General features: G+C 30.3%; 2 protein-coding genes across 8 annotated transcripts; both read right to left on the reverse strand.

Moving 5' to 3' along the window:
- Positions 1-54: 54 nt before the first annotated feature.
- On the reverse strand, positions 55-11,279 carry LOC140817462 (F-box protein PP2-A13-like). Its single transcript, XM_073177156.1, has 3 exons — positions 10,649-11,279; positions 10,047-10,165; positions 55-673 (listed from the first exon to the last, which is right to left on the reverse strand). Exons 1-3 carry the CDS (start codon positions 10,982-10,984, stop codon positions 229-231), a joined length of 900 nt encoding a protein of 299 aa, XP_073033257.1. The 5' UTR covers positions 10,985-11,279; the 3' UTR covers positions 55-228.
- A 3,946-nt stretch (positions 11,280-15,225) lies between these two features.
- LOC140816414 (uncharacterized) lies at positions 15,226-20,595 on the reverse strand. Of its 7 annotated transcripts, none has more exons than XM_073175665.1 (10): positions 20,508-20,595; positions 20,149-20,217; positions 19,834-19,888; positions 18,835-19,027; positions 18,396-18,615; positions 17,471-17,508; positions 17,327-17,383; positions 17,095-17,222; positions 16,540-16,648; positions 15,226-15,600 (listed from the first exon to the last, which is right to left on the reverse strand). In XM_073175665.1, exons 4-10 carry the CDS (start codon positions 18,976-18,978, stop codon positions 15,562-15,564), a joined length of 735 nt encoding a protein of 244 aa, XP_073031766.1. In that variant the 5' UTR covers positions 18,979-19,027; positions 19,834-19,888; positions 20,149-20,217; positions 20,508-20,595; the 3' UTR covers positions 15,226-15,561. The 7 variants fall into 7 exon arrangements, with proteins under 7 accessions (XP_073031766.1, XP_073031765.1, XP_073031769.1 ...); XM_073175664.1 differs by having other exon boundaries at positions 20,149-20,224; positions 20,508-20,588; XM_073175668.1 differs by lacking the exon at positions 20,508-20,595 and having other exon boundaries at positions 18,835-19,023; positions 20,156-20,378.
- Between the last annotated feature and the right edge of the window lie 541 nt (positions 20,596-21,136).

A 21,136-nucleotide genomic window follows, 5' to 3' on the forward strand; every position in this document is an offset into this window, starting at 1 on the left:
TTGAACTATGTCAAGTTCCCGAGCACAGGCTCAAGTACACTTTCTAATTTTTTGGGTTTGATTCATCATTTTGAAGATCTCAATGGCAATTTACATTTTCCAACTATTCTCACACGTACAGAAGGTCAAAGATTCTTATTGGAATCAAACTGGTACGATCATATCAAGCCCTGATTTGAAATTATAGGGTAGAAGATTCAAAATTATTAACCTACTAGCAATAAGATTTTAAACTCTAGAGTTTACTAATTTTGTAAATTGAACAATTCGGCTCGGACAAATGAACACGCAATCCAAGCAAAGCCCGCCTTTCGTATGCGTGCAATCGATCTGCGTCATCGAAAACCTAAGCTTTGTGACGGTGTGTGAATTCTCAACCACAAAATCTCCAACATGATGGTACGTCCATTTGCCTTCTTCTTCCAAGAAACACTGCGATTGTGCATGATACCCGTTTGATGATGCTACTTGGAATTGCACTGGTTTTATATCCCATCCATGAATATTTTCTGCATTGTTGCAGATTGATCTTCGGCTGCCGACGAGTCGTTTTGACGGTCGCCCGAGTTGCAATCGGAAAAACAGGCTGTAAGTGCCTATAGGGAACTCTAGCTCCAAGTTGCCCTCTACTTGCAGCCACCATATTTGTTGAAGATAAGCTATTGTATGAAACCTGAAATTCAAGTGTGGAACTTTATTATGTTTTGTTCCCGGGGTTTTATCTATATCTATATCTATACTAATATAAATATATGAATTGAATTGTGAATTTACATAAATATTCTTATTTTCATTTAATATTAATCATTAATACACATTTTCATATTAATCATTAATACATATTTTCTTTTTCATTTTCTATTTCATAAAATTAAAATTAATTAATTAAAATCTATACTAATCTATCTAATCTATACTAATATAAATATATGAATTGAATACATGTTTTCTTTTTCATTTTCTATTTCATAAAATTAAAATTATCTATACTAATCTATCTATATCTATATCTATACTAATATAAATATATGAATTGAATTGTGAATTTACATAAATATCCTTACTTTCATTTAATATTAATCATTAATACACATTTTCATATTAATCATTAATACATATTTTCTTTTTCATTTTCTATTTTATAAAATTAAAATTAATTAATTAAAATCTATACTAATCTATCTAATCTATACTAATATAAATATATTAATTGAATACATGTTTTCTTTTTCATTTTCTATTTCATAAAATTAAAATTAATTAATTAAAATTTAAAATTAATTAAAATTAAATTAATCTATCTATCTATACTAATCTATACTAATATCTATATATGAATGTGAATTGTGATTACATTGACATCAAATTCACACAAAATCACTTTATTTTTTTTTTCAAATTCACAGAAAATCACTTTATTTTTTTTATATTACAATTTGTCATATTAATGGTGTTATTTAAGTCATTTTTTATTTTAGTTTAATAAGATCATTAATAGTGTATTTAACTCAATCAAACTAACTATTATTTTAATTTACTTTAAATTTAATTTTAAATACTTAAATTTATACATTGCCATCAAATAATAATAGGAAGACAAAAGAGATGAGTCGGATTGAATTAAAATAAAGTATTAATAAATATTAAAGTCATACAAAATTTCTTTCTCTCATTTAGAATAAAAATATTTTCAGACTCCTCATGTGTCAATAGAAATATACGATTGAGAGAAATATTTTTCTGTAATAGATTTCAAACACTTTTTTTAAGTTATTTAGTCAATTTTTTTTATAAATGCTGCTAAATAAATATTACTAAATAATATGCTCTATTTGATTATTTTTTGTTCTTACAATGAAAGGAGTTTTTTTACCCTAGCGTTAACATGTTTGATTGTTATATGTCATTTGTATTGATCATGTAATTGTGTTTAAATTGTTTTTGTTATTTGTTTGTTTGTACAAAGAAAAGAGAAAACAAAATCAAATATCCAACAAAAATGGTTATTTTTCAATTTTTTATTATTAAGATATTTTGTTATTTTATAAACACATAATGCATGTTTTCTGTTTGCTTAGATTACTTAGTTTAAAGTGACTTAGAAAATATTAAAAAATTGAAATATTTCTTCGTTTTTACCTTATGTCTCAGAATATCAAGAGATAATATTTTTTATTTATTGGGACAAATATATTTCCAAACTTCTTTCTATAAATCAATAATTAAATTTTTTACGACATTATTATATTATCTAATCAATTTTTTTTACTTAAATTGATAGAAGGCATTTTAATTTGAGTTTTTATGTTCTTGTTTATATTAATTTTGTAATATTATTTATTATGAAAATAATAGGTGAACTACAAAAATTGGTAGATCTAAGAGTCCTCTGGTAAACGACAAATATGGATAAATTATTAAAATATATAATATCCAGTAGATTTTTGGCATGTGATTTTGTTCTAATTCAATGATTATGCATGATTCTAAATTTTAATTATATCACAAGTTAACGCATGTTTTGTTGTTGCTACATATATTTGTCAATAGTCTAATATTTTTCTATGATTTAAGAAAAATTGTATGACTTTGTATTATATTTTTACAGCTTCTTTTCTAAATGGTTTTATTATGATTTCAAGGCACCATTTTTCATTTGTGTTTTTTAAAGTAGTTGAATGAATATCTATAAAACGATGACATTAATAAGACGTCTTCTCTTTATTTAAAAAAAATATTGGAAAATTTATACAAATTGTAAATAATATGGGTTAATATTTAATTTGAGAGTGATTTATGTTTTTTATTGCTCGTATATACTTCAATTTCTTTGTTATTGTACTAAATAAATTATTTTTAAACTTTGAGTTATCATTTTTTTTCTTATCGTGATTGTTTGTGTTATGATTTTTTTATTCGTTTTGGTTAGTATTGTTGGCGGTAATTGATTTTTCTGATATTATATGATGTGTCTTATTGTTTATATAAAAATAAGTATGAGAGTACACCAATCAAACCACGTATTTTGGGTCTTCTGTTCTATGAAGAGAATAATAAATGGTTTCTGTGAATTATATAATTTCTTGGTTTTTCATATATATAGTTTACGAAATGCGTCAAATTTTGAACAAAAAAGTTTCGACAAACATAGTGGATGAAAAAAAAAGACATGTTAAAAAAAAAATATGTTGTGTATTACTATGTTGGGTGCGATAATTGTCCCTGTTTGGTAGAGCGGTCGAACCGTGATGCTTGAGCTGCTGTGCAGTTTAACAGATTTGAGTTGCACAATTACTACTAGCTATAGTTTTTGGTAAAGCGACGAACGCTCAGTCTTGCAATTGGTATCAGAGCCAAGGTCACGGATTCGATTCCCATTGATTGCAAGGAGTGCAATTATAGGAGGAAGATTGTTGGGTGCAATAATTGTCCCTACTTGGTTGAGCGGCCGAACCGTGGTGCTTGAGCTGTTGCGCGGTTTAAAAGATTTGAGTTGTACCATTACTACTAGCTATAACTTTTGGTAAAACGACAAGTGCTCAGTCCTACATACTATGTCCTAATTTCTGTATGATATAATTCAAGTACATTTTTTTATAGATATTTGAAATTAGGTCCAACTAAGTAACATGAAACATATACATATATATTAAATCATATTTAAAACAAAATTTTAAGATCAAGAATTATTCAGATTTAAATTTCAACGAAGCACGATGAAGAAGAAATTGAAGAATTGTATGTGTACATTAAGTGTTATATAATGATTATGTTGCTACTTCATGGTTGTGCGACATATAAATGTCAATATTTCTCAATAAAATAGTTTTTCAAAAAGAAAAATTCTTCATTCAGAAAAAAAAATACATGAAAAACAAATTGTACATAATTTTCATTCTATTTATAATGGTATGAGAACAATTCTAAAGCTTTGTTGACACAATATAATAGATGAATTATGTGCTTTTTATTGAGACATCGAGCCAGTTTCACTTTATTTCCTCCAATATTATCTCGATATATTTCGAGGTGATACGAGATTGTTTTTGTCTCTTTTTTTTAGTCAAAGTGTCTAACCAGGTAATTCATAACATATATGATGTAGCATAGAAAACTCCTTGTCAAGTAAATTCACTTAGCCAAATATTGAAATTCAAATAAAATTCTACAATATTTCATTAAATTAATTTTGACTTTCGTAAAATGCTCATGAAATCTAAATGGTTATATTATTAGATGAGATGAGATATTGAATAAAACAAATACTTTGACATATATTAGAATGATATCTCATATGCATATCTTAATTACATTATTGGTATCTATTCTCAAGATTTTTAAAATACAATAAATAATTTTGTATGTCGTTCTACAAGATAAAATATTATAAAACAAAATATAAACTCGCTAGAAGAAAATTTGTTTTGTTTCAATGAATAATATAATATTATGTTCTAAACGCAACAAATGAGATTGAAACTATATCATCCTCATGACATGATGCACACAATCATTATTGCAAAGCTTCCAAAAAATGACGATCAAAGATGATTTTCTTGAATTGTGTCAAATTAAATGAGGACACAATTCTAAGATATAGTCATTTGAAGAGATTTCAAGTAATTTTTCTCACAGTAATTGAGAAATAGTTGTTGAAAATTTATTAATCTTATAGCTATAGACGATCAAATATTTGCTGAGCATACCAAAATAGTTATATGCATATTATAACAAACTACGACAAAGACAGGGGCGGATCCACTGTAGGGCCGGAGGGGGCCACGGCCCCCCTGAATTTTTTTAATTTTTTTTACTATGTAAGATATATTTTATTATTTAGTATATATATTATTTGACCCATCAAAATTTTAAGTATCTATAATTAGTCTAATGGTTAAAGACTTTCGAGGTTTACACATATGGTCCATGTTTAATTCTTTTTATACGTTGTTTTTTGACATTGTTCTGCAAATTTTTTTTTGAAAACCTAAATAACGGGCTTTTACAAAGTCCCAACTTAAAACCTTAATAGTTGGTTAATACAAACACAATCAAGAAAGCCATTTGAAATAATAACCTTTTGCAAAACATCTGCATATTGTCGACTGACGAGTGAAATATTGTGGGACGCGAGTTCGGAGACACATCAGAAGGAAAGACAAGGATTCTTGGAATTTTTTCTACGTTCAGGAATTGAGGTAGACCGGCCCCCAAACATATCATTCTGGATCCGTCCCTAGACAAAGAGTTGTTGAGTTGTCAAAATCAACCAAGAAGCATATTGGAAAGTGTGTCAAGTGGATAAGATAATTTCTCTGATTCATATACCGTCTATGATCATGATTTTTTATTTTTTATTGCTTAGTTTGTTTCATTTGATAAATGTTATTAACCATGTTTTAATTCATTTAAATATTATCAAAAATTCGTACATATATTTTCAGCAGTTTAAGTTTTTACGTGCAACGCACGTGCATTTTTCTAGTATATATATATATGAATAGTTTTATAATTTTAATATTAAAAAATAATTTGATTTATATTTTGAAAATGGATGTTCATTGGTATTTTTAATGTGTATAAGTAAAATGTTTTTAGAAAAATTATAGTTAATAATTTACTCACTAAAATATATTTTTTTCTATAGTTAGAAAAAAAGATAGAACATAACTCTGTTTTAAATTCAATAAAATGAAAAGTGATAAAGCAAGGATTTAGTGATGATAAAAGCGAGGATTTAAGAAGATATATAAAAATATTTTGGATAATGAAATATTAAAATAAGTTCTTTTGAAAAAAAAAAGTGAAATATTCTATTTTTTTTAAACCATATTATAAGCTGTAAAACAGCTTTTTACAGCTTTTAAGTTGCTTGTAATTTTTTATACAAAAAAATTTATGATAACTTATATGATCTAAAGCAACTTATAAGTTGTTTTTTTGAGCTCGTAAGATCTGCCAAACACCCTCTAAATCTTGAGCGTTTTTGTTCGGTGATGGAATTTTGAATATTACGCGGCTAGTTAAAACAGAGAGAAGATTTTGTACTATTCTGTAATATAATGATAATGTTTAGCCCAAATCTTTGAAATCCAAAGCCCAAATATTTAAAGTCCAATGACGATAGAAACATGAGGAATGTTTAGAAGTCCAATAGACAAGCTAAAAAAGAAATTAGTTGAAGATCACGATGAGAGAGGTTGACCCACAATCCACAAGGATGGATCGTGGAAGATGATCAACTGTTCGGTGCAGTCAGAGACGGATTGATATAAGGGCTGTACTGGGCTGAGGCCCACCCCATTTTCAAAAATTTAGCGACGGTTTTTCAAACCGTCGCTAATATTTGCGACGGTTACAACCGTCGCCGATGGGGATCGGCGACTGTTTTAATTATACCGTCGCTACTAGCGACGGTTTATTCAAATGTGAATAAAAACAGTCGCTATTAGCGACGGTTTTTCAAAAAACAGTCGCTAATGGCGACGGTTGTTCCAAAAACAGTCGCTAATGGCGACGGTTGTTCCAAAAACCGTCCTACATCCGTCCAATCAAGTCCGGACCATTTATAAGGATGAGACCAAATACATTTTATTCTTGTTTAAGATTATAACTTGAACTATTTGAAAATGGAACATCAATCTGCTGCAAAGAAAGGAAAAACATTGATATCTTCTTTCTTTAAGAAGAGAGATCGTCAAGCTAGTGAAGATACTTCAATTCCTACGGTCCTTACAATGCAACATCAATCCAGTGAAAGTCTTCTATTTCCCAATATCCAAATTCCTTCATGTTCCTCTCCTAGAGACGATCATCAGTCTTCGTCTACTTTTATTGAACGAGATCCGGGAAAAAGAAAACAGATATGTGAATATCATGTTAATGTACGAGATGAGATAAGACGTTCATATCTAAATATGGGGCCTTATCAACCAGATATGTTGGAGTATCCAGGTACGAAATTTGGAAGCCAGAATCGTCGTTTTCAGAAAAAATGGTTTCAGAAATTTTATTGGTTGGAGTATTTGCCTTCAACAAATAAGGCATATTGTTTCTATTGCTTTCTTTTCCTGAATGATGTTAATTCATCTAATATCTCGGCATTGGTCAATGAAGGATTTGACAATTGGAAAAGGGTAAACCAAGGAAAAACATGTGCTTTTCTTTCCCATATTGGTTCTGCAGCTTCTTCACCTCATACTATGTGTGAGAGAAGGGCTGAAAATTTGATGAGGCCCTCACAACATATTGATAAAGTGATGCATGCACAATCTAAAGAGGAAAAAGAGAAAAATCGTCTGCGTTTGAGCACCTCAATTGTAGCTGTTCGTTGGCTAGCACTTCAAGGTTGTGCTTTTAGAGGTAACGATGAATCTCTATCTTCATCTAATCGTGGAAATTTTCTTGAATTGGTGAAGGCTTTTGCAAAAATGAATATAGAAATTGATGAAGTTGTGCTTGAGAATGCTCCAAAAAATGCCCAATATATCGCTCCAGAAATTCAGAAAGAGATTTTACATATTATGGCCAATAGAGTACGAAAGATGGTTCGTGAAGAAGTTGGAGATAAATACTTTTGTATTCTTGTTGATGAAGCCCGAGATATATCTAAACGAGAGCAAATGGCCATTATATTGAGGTTTGTGAACAATCATGGGATTTTGACAGAAAGATTTTTTGCCATCAAAAGTGTTAGTGACACTACCTCAATGAATTTGAAAAATGAGATATCAAATGTTCTTGTTCATCATGATCTCCATGTTAAGAAAATCAGAGGCCAAGAATATGATGGTGCTAGCAATATGCGTGGAGCCTGGAATGGACTTCAAGCATTATTTCTCAAAGATTGTCCCTATGCATACTATGTCCACTGTTTTGCACATCGTTTACAACTGACATTGGTTTCTGCAGCTAAGGATGTTAGTGTTATTTGGGAATTTTTCTTTTCTCATTTGGACAATATTGTTAATATTGTCACTTCTTCTACTAAGCGCATTGCTGAATTACATACTGCACAAAGAAATGAAATTGAGTATATGTTGTCAATTGGAGAACGTGATTCTGGAAGTGGTGCAAACCAGATTGGTAATTTGCAACGAGCAGGAGCTACTCGTTGGAGTTCTCACTATGATTCGGTAAAAAGCTTGATAGGTATGTACACTGCAACTTGCAAAATTTTTGAAGTTCTCAGTGATCATTCTCCAAATGGAAGAGCTAAGGCTGAAGTTCGGGGGATTTACAGAAACATGGCAATCTTTGAATTTGTGTTTATTTTGCACTTAATGCATAAAATTATGAGAACAACAGATACTCTTTGTCAAATTCTTCAAAAAAAATCTCAAGACATTTTGACTGCTATCACATTTGTCACTACTACCAAAACTTGCTTTCAAGAATTTAGAGAATGTGGGTGGAATGAATTTCTTCAGGAAGTTAAAGTTTTTTGCTCAAGAAATGAAATTGATGTGCCTGATCTTGATTGTCTATATAAGATTGGACGTTCCTGTCGGCAAACTACAATAGAACATCATTACCACTTTGATGTTTTTAATGCAGCAATAGATTTCATTTTGATGGAGTTAAATACTCGGTTCAATGAGTCATCGGTGGAACTTCTTTCTCTTAGTACAGCTTTAGATCCTAAAAATTCATTTGACTCATTTAACAGTGATGATATTTGCAAGCTTGCGAAGAAGTTTTATCCTGGAGATTTCACAGATCAAGAAATTGTTACTTTGGAGTATGAATTGATACATTATAAACTTGATGTGATGCAGAATTTAAAGGTTTCTACACTTGTTGAGTTGTGTCAGCAATTGACCGAGAGTGGACGGTCAAGTGTTTATGTTATGTTGACTAGATTGATTCATCTTGTTTTGACATTACCTGTGTCTACTGCCACTACTGAGCGAGCTTTTTCAGCAATGAAGCATGTGAAGACGGCACTTCGCAATAAAATGGAGGATGACTTTCTTGCCGATTGTTTGACACTCTATATTGAACGAGATTTAGCTAAACATATTGATGTAAATTCTATTATTGATGAATTTTATGTTTTAAAATCTCGTAGAGCACAACTTTGTTGAACGATATAATGTATTTTTTTTAATAATATATAACTTATCATATTGAGTTCAAGCCCCCTCAACTTTTATTCCTGGATCCGTCCCTGGGTGCAGTAGAACAAAAGCTGGGAGAATGAATCAGAAAAAGAGACAACACCATTCAACAAAAACAGCAGCAAAGCTTCTTCAATTCTCTCAATATTTTATCTTTGTATTTTTTCAATTTCAAATTTTTTAGTTTCTTTAGATTTTGACATATTCCTCCAACTTTTTTGAAAAAATGTCATTCAAGTTCAGAACAACGTAATTAAATTTAATGTTGTTCATGGATTTTCTATACAATTTCATCATATTCCTCAATTTATATTTTTTTGTCGAGTCATACAACGCTTGATAAAGAAGTCGGATGATTCCATATTTGACACGATCACGTATAGTTTTCGTAAGAAACAAGTAATGCTGTGTAAAATAAAAGTGGCGATTACATTGAAAATGTGCGAATGAATTTTCAGGAGGTGACAAATTTAAATAAAAACGAGTTTTTTTTTTTTTAACAATGGAAAAATAAAACCAAACATGACCCACAATTAAAGTTAGACATGGAAATGACCCGAGCAAGAAAATTGGATATCATATTATATATCAAATTTTCGAAATTAATCATGGGACCAATACAAACCAGATGACGGCCATACACTTACATATGCATTTCCCTTATCCTGTTCATATCTATTAATTAATTAACTAACTAACTAATCATATATAACTCGAGACTTAATCACCTTTAAAATTGTTCGAGTTTTCATGCAACACGTACATAAAGATGTGTTATATCGGTCATATTATACATATTTCCGCGTGTATTTGATAACACCGCATACATTACCTAAATCTATCGACTTATTTATCGTCTTTAAAACATGTCAGTATTGCATAGATGTCCCGAAAAATATAGTGCAAACAGTTTAAAAAATTTCTGACCTTGATTCGTCGGTGGAGACATGACTCCAATACCTACGATCATCTATGCCAGTGATTTTCAAGCCCTTCCAAGAAATAGCCACACAGATTCCTCTTCTTCTCTTGTCCAACCAAATTTCCTGAACATTTTATTTATAATTAATTAAAACACGTGATATTGCCCGATACTAAAAAGGAAAGAAAAATAATAATAATATATGTATTAATGGTTTCGTGAAACATTTTGAATTTGATTCTCTTTTCGTACACCACCTTATTTATATTTTCGAGTGAATGCGAAATTGTAGCCAAGAGACAATGGTTAAAATGACATGGCTTTGATTTATTCTTTTTTTAAAAAAAATTGGCGTGTAATTATTGATTTTATCAAAATGTATTTTTAAAATCTGTATTCTAGATTGAGTTTTATTAGTATAAATTCGATTCTTCCTATATATTTGATCAGCTGAATAAAATATGGAAAAAATGTATTTATGTGAAATTTTCTGCTACATAGATAATATATATATATATATATATATATATATATATATATATATATATATATATATATATATATATATATATATATATATATTTATATACGATAAATTTTTACGTACTTTGGTGTCACCATCAAAGCGAGAGGGATGGCTCAAGCTGGCGTAAATCTCCTTTTTAGAACTGATGAAATTCTCCGAGCATTCACCGATCAGCTTCTTCACAAGAATCCGATGATTTTCAGGCAACTTAGGTCCCCACACAGTATCAGATAAAGAAGCTCGGAGAAATGTTTTGTTCAAACACGAAAATTTACAGATTTCTGAAGCATCTAAAAGTGACAGAATCAAAGCGATACAGTTCTCTGGTAAGTCCCCGAGACCTGCAGGCCGATTGATTGGGAGTTTAACTGGAGCACATGTTCTCTCAGTTTCCGGGCTTGAAAAACCAGCTCCCATCAGGCCTCCAAAGATTAAAACTTTTAAGAATCCTGAGTGTATATTTGATCAAGAAAACTAAATCCAAGAAAAGCCAAAATCCTCGAAAAGATTCAAGAAAATTACTAGAATATGTAGCCGAAAAGGACAAAACCCTGAAATATGCAACATAATCCAATAAATTATGAAGGAAGCTTGGAAGAATTCAAGAAAATCGATCGAGGATTTATGTAGTAGCTAGAGAAGAGATCTTTTGGTGTGGTTAGAGGAAATGGAAATGCATTTGTCTGTAGCACAACAAATCATAACTTGTTCACTTGTATATATATAAAATATAATAAAAATGCAATTTTAACCTCGTGATTTTAGAAAATATATTGTTTTATAACTTGACAAAATTGGTAAAACCTGGAATAAATTAAGGCAGAGTTTGAATGGACGAGTTTGCTTTAATTATATAAAAAAAATTAGGGAAAAAACTGTGAAGGAATAATAAAATCTTTTATTGATGTGGAAACAAAAGGTTAACCTACGAGTGAACTTTACGCAGTATACATTTGTTAAATCCTATATGAAAAAATTCCCTTTTTAGTTAATTAATTAGAGGAAATTTCAACGAAACTATGTGTCAAACCACTGTATTAAATAAGTATTACGAAAAATTGTAATTTTGGATATTATCGAAATTTCAGTTTTATACAATTTTCTTTCAATTATTTGTAGTTTTAGTATTTTTTTCGTTGGGTATTAAAATGACACTGCACATATAAATATAGTATTGTATTGATGTTACGTTAGAAAAATTGCTAAAATTAAAATAAAAACAATGATCACAGACTAAGACTACGAAATATAACAATATAAAATATTAAACGCATGAAAGATAAATATACATGATCAAAATTACAATTTTTCCTTGTTTTCGAGACAATGTCTAATATAATTTTGACTCCAAAAATATCCGAATCATGCAATATTTAATTTGGTGTCACGATCATGGTATATTGCTGATTTTACAACCATCGCATGTCTAGTGGCTAAAGTCATAATAAATAAGATGATGTATGATAATACACATGCTTAAGACTTCTTCGATATTCGCTTATGCGGTCCTTCAAAAAATTTAATTAAAACGAAAATAAAATAATTTTGATGTGGATTTTTTTATGACCTCACAAAATTTTCGGTACATTAACGATACAAATTTGAAAATTTTCAATACATATCGAAATAATATATATAAATAAAAAATATATAATATTTTTAAATAATAAAGTTGTTTTTTTAAAAAAATATAAGCTATTTTTTTTTATAAAATGCTGATATTATACAGGAATCACGGTATACCACAATATTTGGTATAACTAATATGCTGATTGCACGAATAAAATTTTTGGCATACTGACTCTCGGTATACCGAATTTTTGATACAGTATCGATGTAAATATTTTTAATACCGTAATTTTTTGGTACGTTATATGATATGTATTTTTTGTATTGTACTGTATACTACCCTTATTTTGACATATCAATTTTGTGCGACAATTTTCTAACTCGATCTATTCATGAAAAAATATAATTGATTTTTATGTAAAAACAGTAATTTTTTTTTTTTTTTTGTATATATTAACCATGTAAGAATGCCACTATTGATGTATGATCTACTAAATCAAATCGAATAAATTATTAGAAATTCATACTTGGATTAGATATTTGAGCATGAATATTCAATTTAGACGTGAATTTACACTATTTTTATATATTTGAAACACATTATAATTATTAATATAATTGCCAAAATTAATAGAGTGCAAATTAAAAATTTACAAGTTTTATATAACATTGCAGAAAGCTGTGTTACAGCTCTTAATTCGTAGATGGTCCCTAAGCTTTAATTTTATTTTAGTATATGGAGATTGAATTAATGTCAAGTGACCACTATATGAAACTGACAAATTAAACTTTTAATTATTGTCTTTTGAATTAATGTCAGTGACCACTCCATGAAACAGACAAATTAGACTCTCTCTTTTTTTTAAATGACAAATTAGACTTTTAATTATTGCCTTTTATATAATTTTGTCATTAATCACGATTCTTTGATGAATAGGTATCTTATGAGACGGTCTCACAAATATTTATATATGAGACAGATCAACTTACCGATATTAACAATAAAAAGTAATATTCTTAGCATAAAAAGTAATACTTTTTAATGGATGTCCAAAATAAGAAATATGTCTCACAAGATACAAACTGTGAGATCGACTCACGCAAGTTTTTGTCTTCTCCGATTATGATTGTCACGGCGACCAGTTATAATTAATTAGTTAATTAGGTTCCGTTTAAAAAGTATTTTAAACATGTCTTTACTATTTTATAAGTAAAATAAATAAATAAAAATTTTGGATAAGATTTTCGTAAAACGTTTTTGAAAAATATTATTTAGAAAAATGCTTGTTGAGTATTGTTTTAAAAAACAATTGAGATGTGTTTTTTTTTTCAGAATAAAAAATGTGGATTATACGAGATTTAAAATGTTTTCATAAATCAGTTTTCCAAACATCTTCTCAATTATTTTTCACTATAATTTTTTTAAATAATTGTCCAGACATATTTGAAACTATAAATGAAATTATAGAATAGTTTTTCAAATACATATTTATTCTTTAAATTTTTTTATAAAATTTTATATATTTTTTTTAAAAAAAATTAACTCTTTTTTAAATACTTTTCCAAACTAGCACTTAATACATTTGATTCTCGGTAAGATTTTGTGCCACCCCACATAGATTTCTTGAGATAAATTATGTAAAAAATTATCAACATTTGATTTGAAGAGTTAAAAATAGTTAAATAAAGAGTTGAAACCAGTGGGGTTCTTAGTTAAGCGTGTATGAGTGAGATATGTAATGAGACATGTGATCTATTAGTAATCTCTCGTGTGTCAACCTATAGGCGTCATGTGTTGATATTATATGATCTTGTTGGTTCGTTACGCCGTAAAAATAAAAACTTGACATATCTTAATGGGAAAGATGATCTCTATTGAGGGGAAAATGTCAATATCAAGAAAATTATAAGACATGATATCAGGTGATATGAGACAACACCAATAATAAGTCATGTATGTGAAGACCCGAAAATTTAGACCAGAAGTTTCGAAAATTTGGCTCGCTTCAATTTCGAAATTTCTGATTTGGGATCAAGATTTCTTTATCTGATACAATTCGGGCACCAGATGTGACAACGTCCCTCTCTGAATTCATAAGTTTAACAGCTATCCAAATGAAATAAAATTATGTTTTGACTAATAATTTTAATTTATGGATTAATGGTGAGCGCTTTGATTCACCAAAATTATAATAAATGTCCATTCGAGCAGTCATCTTCAATTTGTCACTTTCTAAGTGAATTTAAAAAATGGAATATAATTTTCTTCTAGATCTATCTCTTCAAGTCGCATGATAATGAAAGTTTCAAGCTGTTGAAATATATATATATATATATATATATATATGTGTGTGTGTGTGTGTGTGTGTGTGTGTGTGTGTGTGTGTTTTAAATAAATAAAATAAAATAACAAAATTAATGTTAACATCATCATCCCGTTGAAAAATATATTATAATGGCAACTTTTTTTTTTTTTTTGGATTTTATATACATAATCAGTCTTGAGCTTTTCTGAAATAATGAAATTTGTGTTTTACAAGTAAATCTACATATTGTCAAAGCATTTAATATCAGTAAATTTAGCCAGATTTATCAACGGATTGGATGCATCGGGCACGAAGAACAACTTAATCTGAAAGGTTAATGGTGACTATAATTTATATTTTAGAAAATTTATACATCAAAAAATGAGATTTTTGTATTTAAAAATGACCTGCTGATCTATCTATTGTGGTAGATACCATTTATGTCTTCCCTACGTCGTTTACTGAGAATACAACAAAATTTAGCCTAACTGAAATATGTATCCATTGCAATTCACTTGATTTTTTTACTCAATGGAAAAGAAAATCATGAAAACCATTTATCTATTGTAAACAGATACCGTTTGGTTCGTTATTTATCCATATTTTTATCTACATTTTTATCTAATTTAATCTCATATTTGGTGCATCATATTATTTATCCATCTACCAATCATTTATCTTAGATCAATCAAGTCATCAATCATTCATTTTAGATCAATCAAATCATCAATCATTTATCTCACATCAATTAAATCATTGAATTGAAATTACAATATTATCCTTAATAAATAATATTCTAAATATTTTATTAATATTTTCAAAAGAATAAAACGGTAATATCACATTATCTTAAATTTAATCAAATTAATCAATCAAATCAAACATTATATTAACTATCATTTTTATATATTTTATTATTAAAAAATATTATTTATCTTCGTACTATTGGTCTCATATCACGAACCAAATAATACCACAAAGTACAAGTAATCCGACAAAGTTCCTCCAAACAAATGTAATTTTAGAACACTGGGCAACTTCGATACTCATGGATCATTGTGTTTCCAAAGATATAAAGGAGGAACAATTGCCACCTGCTGTCCTTGATCCAGTTGAGGATTACTTGTTTTTCACCTCCTTTTGACACACAGGACAATTCTGCAAGTGACAGAGATGGGAGACGTTATACATGTACAAGGGAAATACATCATAGTTTACTCTACTTTCGACGGCAAATTTCATCCTCTTCTGATACAAGAAAATGGTCGGTAAGGAGTATCACCATTCCAAACTATTATGATTGGAACTTGGATCTAATTCATCCCCAAAAGCTAGCTCAAGAAAGGAAGGATTATCCAAGTTCATATATGTAACTCTCAGGTTTATTATCCAACTTATGTGGGACAACTAACACACCCTTCATGCTCGAAAATGAACATCTAGAACATGGAATTTACAAATGACCCAACTATGGACAAAACCAGTGGTCTAACTATAGGCAGTCCAACACATAATGGTAGGACATGTGCTCTGATACCATATTAAGATTGAGAATCGGTTAGATAAATTCCCTTAATTTGTATATATGGACTTGGACAATCATCTCTCATTGAGCTAGTTTTTAGAGTTGAGTTAAGTCCAATTCCAATCTTAACACAACCGGTGATTTGGATTTACTAAAACAAGTGCAGGTACAAACACTGGGAATGCAGAACAATGAAGATCTTCAAAAAGCACATTCGTCCCTGCATAATGATTACCTTAAAACATGTACCTGTGGTTTGTACTGTACATGATGATATACCACTATTAAGTGTATATAAATTATGAGTAAAAATTCTATAATAAAATTCACCATTTATATTTGCATGCAGAGATATACATATGAACTCTATCTCATCCATAAAGGTGAATTTACAATAAAATAATCTTTTGGGTACATTTCTTTTCATAAGTTACTGGTATTGTGGTAGCAGTTCCACGTTGCAGAATAAGATTCAAATAGATGGGATGAGTTCATCGATGCGATTGTAGTTGAACTCAGTGACAAATAAAGAAGTAAATTATCCTAGAAAAGAAGGAAAAAATAATATTCACCTTATTCAATCGCAACCAATGAGTGATGCACTTGGAATGATAGTGGTGAGCGCAAGGCAAAATGATCAGCTCGGACCTATTCTTGTACTCGGCACAGCATATCACACACCTAAAAATTGTTGACATGGAAAAAACCAAACCAATAAAATGATTTTCCCTTCATTCAGTTTATGCAATAGCAACAAGTCCTTAAGTTTTATTGAATGCGCCATAGGAGGAAATCGTCCAAACCTCGAGCGAAGAGGATAATGCTATTCACCCTTATCCAAAAAAGGAGCTGGTAGAAAGGTAAACTCGACATGTGACCATGGCCAATAGCTTCAAGGGATGTGGTGGTGATTATGGTTTTCTGAGGAAATGTCTATTTTTATTGGCTTGCCTCAAGTGAGGTTGATGTGACTTACCATTCATCATTATTTGTGCTAAAATAGCATCTTACACTCTCAACACCGCATAGCTAAATGCTACTTTTAAACATGCATTTAGCACATAATTTACCAGCACAGATAATGATAAAAGCCAAGACAAAAAAAAAAACTTCGTAATAAATCATACTCTTCCGGTTCCTTTTTTTTCCTTGAGAAAAAGCCTGCTTTGTATTTGGAAGTTGGAAGCCGAGCTATGATATTAGGTGAAAGTCCTTTGGTTTCATTGCCAACAGATTCTCCAAGCGTTTGCAACTCCTAAAACCAAGAATAAATAAATTAATATTAAATAGAAATTTTGATGGTTACTAAGATTGCCAGCTTTAAGGATCAGTCCATAACATGCAGTTCATGTAACCAACCTCATAACTCATGGTATCAGGATCAAAATCATCTTGCTGTATGTTCTGATTACCTCCCTGTATTAAGTAAGACGAATCAAGAATCATGGCACAACTCTAATCTCTTGTTGATTAATTGCCTACAGAAAAAGATTGTGCAATTACCACCACAGGTGTTTCTCTCGAAGATGGCCCGGTGTCAACTGTAGATTACAGATGTCACAGTTCCCATTAGCAAGTTAAACAGGCAAATGTAAAATGAAATGGTTTAATTAGAATTAATGACGCAGGCTTATGTATGCATCCTCGCAGGGATCCTTCCTCTTTTTCTATGAAATTTTCTTGCTTGTTTTTTTAGTCTAATTCGATCAAGCATTTATGCCATGGAATGAACTACTGATGGGAACTTGCACGCATTTGAAGGCCAAAATAAATTTTCAGACAGCACAACGGAACCATTAACAGTGCCACATGAAACATCCCAAAAGGTGGATAAACCAAAAGACAGAAGTTCTGATTTAGTATAGATTTTCAAGACAAAAGTGGTGTAGAGTCTCTATAGGTTGAAACAAACTGCACACAAAATTACAGGTAAAAGCCAAGCAGTGGAGAATGAGGAGAAAAATGGTTTCAAAAGAAGGGCTAAAGTGCATCAATAATCTTATGACACGTTATTCACATGAAATAAATTGAAAATGGTATACAGGATATACTAAATTGGATTCATCTCACAGTCGTAAGAAATTGTGGATTCATGTCATAGTAATAGGAGATTATAAAATATAATCCATGTTCAGTTACATGTATCTTATATTTTCATTATTTAGATCATTGAACTGGGCATCTGTAGGGTGAAAAGGTGAAAAATATGGAAAGAAAGGGGCATGGCATAAAGAAATGCAACAAAGCGAAAAGCTGCGGTTTGGACATGTCGTGTATGAAGAGAGCAACATAAATGAGCCAAGATGAAAGAGATGGGCAAAGATATCACTAATTTTTAGTGTTTCCAATATTATATATAACTATATGCTCCTTGAAAATGGGATAGAGTGAGTAAGATGAAAGAGAAGTTACAAATAATAAACCATACCATCACCATTCTTTGGAACGTCAAGACTGTTGAAGTCATCCCCCAACTCCAAGGACCTTGCAAAATCTTCATCCAGAGCCATCTGTGATTCATAATGCGGGACACGTGAGGACAAGGTCTCACGTTCTGACTGCAGATTCCTGCTGCTAGGTTGACCATGATCATTAATCACATGATCTATTCCGTGATTATCGTTCTGAAAATCAAGAAATGCACTTTCCTGTAAGAAAACATGTATGGTGTTAACGAATTTGTTGAGACCATAGAACGATAAAGCATTACTTTTCGCATAGTGTTGAATTCTTGAGACCATAGATAAGCATTAGTTCTCGAATAGTGTTAATGAATTTCTTGAGACCATATATAGAATGATAAAGCATTAATTTTGGAGAAAAATAAAATTTTCATTCCACAAAACTGGCTTTAAGATTTGATGTACCTGCTGTACAAGAAATTCTTCAATGTCAACATCGCCAAATTCAGGAATTGTGTCCCTGAGATGTTCGGCGATTTCAGCTGGAGTCATACCATTCAAATAATGATCATAGACCTCGTTATTCATAATAGACATTTCAGACATCATCCGAAAGTGAATCTCTCAAATGTGCTTGGTTACCACCCTCAAATCCTATCTTTGAATCCCAGAGAGATGAAATAAATTTCAAAAGCAGAAGATAAATATAAAAAAAAAAAAGTAACGTTTATATACTCAGCAATTTAACAGAAGTAGTACAACACTTTATATTCAATAACCTACTATGTAATAACAACTCTTTTGTTACTGTGAATGACATTTACGGATTGAAGGAGAAAACCTCCTGATATTTTGTTTCCAGTTATTCATTAGATTTTTCTTTCATTTCATACGAGGTTCGCCGATTGCTTTAATTCCAGCCAGGATACCTCCCAAGATAAGTATCAACTTATGGAAATTAGAATAGACTGAAAAAGCCCATAAAAATCCTTCAGGGGCTTATTCAACGTGAAATTAGAAGCTTTACGGACTAATAGCATAAGGAGAAACAAATACTTTAATCTATATTAGAGAGTGATAGCTAGCATACCTCGAACATAAAATATCAAATATTCAAAATCCCGATGGTTGTGAATTATGAATACATGGGCAATAAAGGATTATTCTTTACAGTTCTAGTCATTTCATTTCTAGTGCGAGGAAATAGCTTAGCAGGAAACAAAACAATTCCCAAGTCAATACGTACGACGTAAAATTTAAATTTACTTTCTTGACCATAAAAACCTCTAATCAAAATTGAAGTGATGCATAATATCAAACAAACGAACATTCTTATCAACTAATGCAGACACACGGAAATTCCTCAAAACTTGAAATTTTCAATGGAAGGTTTCAGGAAATTGCCAGCAACTAAGACAGAAGGAATAGGAAATACCAAACAATAATTAACCGTGTGTATCGCACCTGAAATAGAGCAACTCCCCTTCCAAATTTATTTTGCGCTGACTTTGGCCTAGAGCTGGCACACACATTGAAGCAGTCACACGAAATAGAATGCAGAAAGACAATATTAGATCCAGCTCAGTTTATTCAAAATCCACAAGGAACAGACTGTGGACAAAGCGGGTAATTTTCTGGAAATACAACTTTTACATGTAAAACAACTAATCTCTTTGCAAACTAGCATCATATCTTGAAGAACCAGACAGAAACCACAGAGAAAAAAGTAATTGGTTGTCGAATTAACTCTCAATGTAAAATAATTAGGAAAGAAGTCACCTTTCACCTCTGGAATAATGATAGTGAAAAGGGTTCTTGATTCTCCCCCTTTAATTTCTTGATATCACACTGTCCACTTTAAAATAACAGAAAAATGCAATTTCAAGAAGGAAAAAAAAACAAAGAGTCATATGAAGTAGCAAGATTGAAGTGATAATTTAAAAATGAATTGAGAAGCAAATAGATTAGCAAAAGGAATTTTCGTATATGGAAGCAAGTGGGAAAAGTAAGAATACTTGACCATTTCTTTCTTTCATTTATCTGTTTATTAGATTCAAAATAAAAAATTTAAATTTCATTTTCTCTTATACAGAAAAAGATATCCTGATCAATTCAACATCACTTTATGTTAATGTGACCTTTAATCGATCAGGCCCTTGCCGAAAATTTGATCATGGAGTGGCTAATTAGTCCAGTTTTTTTCAGTGCATGTGGGCAAAGAAATTTCGAACAAATTGTTGGATCTGCCGTGGGAGAACTTTCGGTCCAAGAGGGACTTTTCCGGTCCACGCAATTAATACGTCTGTCCGACTTTGGGGTAACATGGGTCATCTAAGGTCCATCTTGCTCTGTCTTCTTCTTCCCTTTCCTATTTCTTACATAATTAAGGTCCTCCGATTATGATCAATCATTGTCGTTATTATTGTCTTGTTACTATCATTATCAACCTTATTTTTATTATCATTATATTATATTATTTTTATATTATAATATTAAAAAAGACATGATAATTGTCATTAAAATGAAGATATCAATATAATAGCAAATAAAATTAGGACAAAAGTTTGTGTGAGACGGTTTCACAGGTTGTATTTTTTGAAACGGATCTCTTATTTGGGTCATCCATGAAAAAATATTATTTTTTATGCTAAGAGTATTAATTTTTATTTTGAATATCAGCATGATTGATCCATCTCACAGATTAGGATCCGTGAGACGGTCTCACATGAGATTCACTCTAAAATTAGTTAAATGATTGAATTCAAGC

This window comes from Primulina eburnea, chromosome 16 (assembly GCF_022965805.1).
Source record: "Primulina eburnea isolate SZY01 chromosome 16, ASM2296580v1, whole genome shotgun sequence".
In the NCBI taxonomy this organism is placed as follows: domain Eukaryota; kingdom Viridiplantae; phylum Streptophyta; class Magnoliopsida; order Lamiales; family Gesneriaceae; genus Primulina; species Primulina eburnea.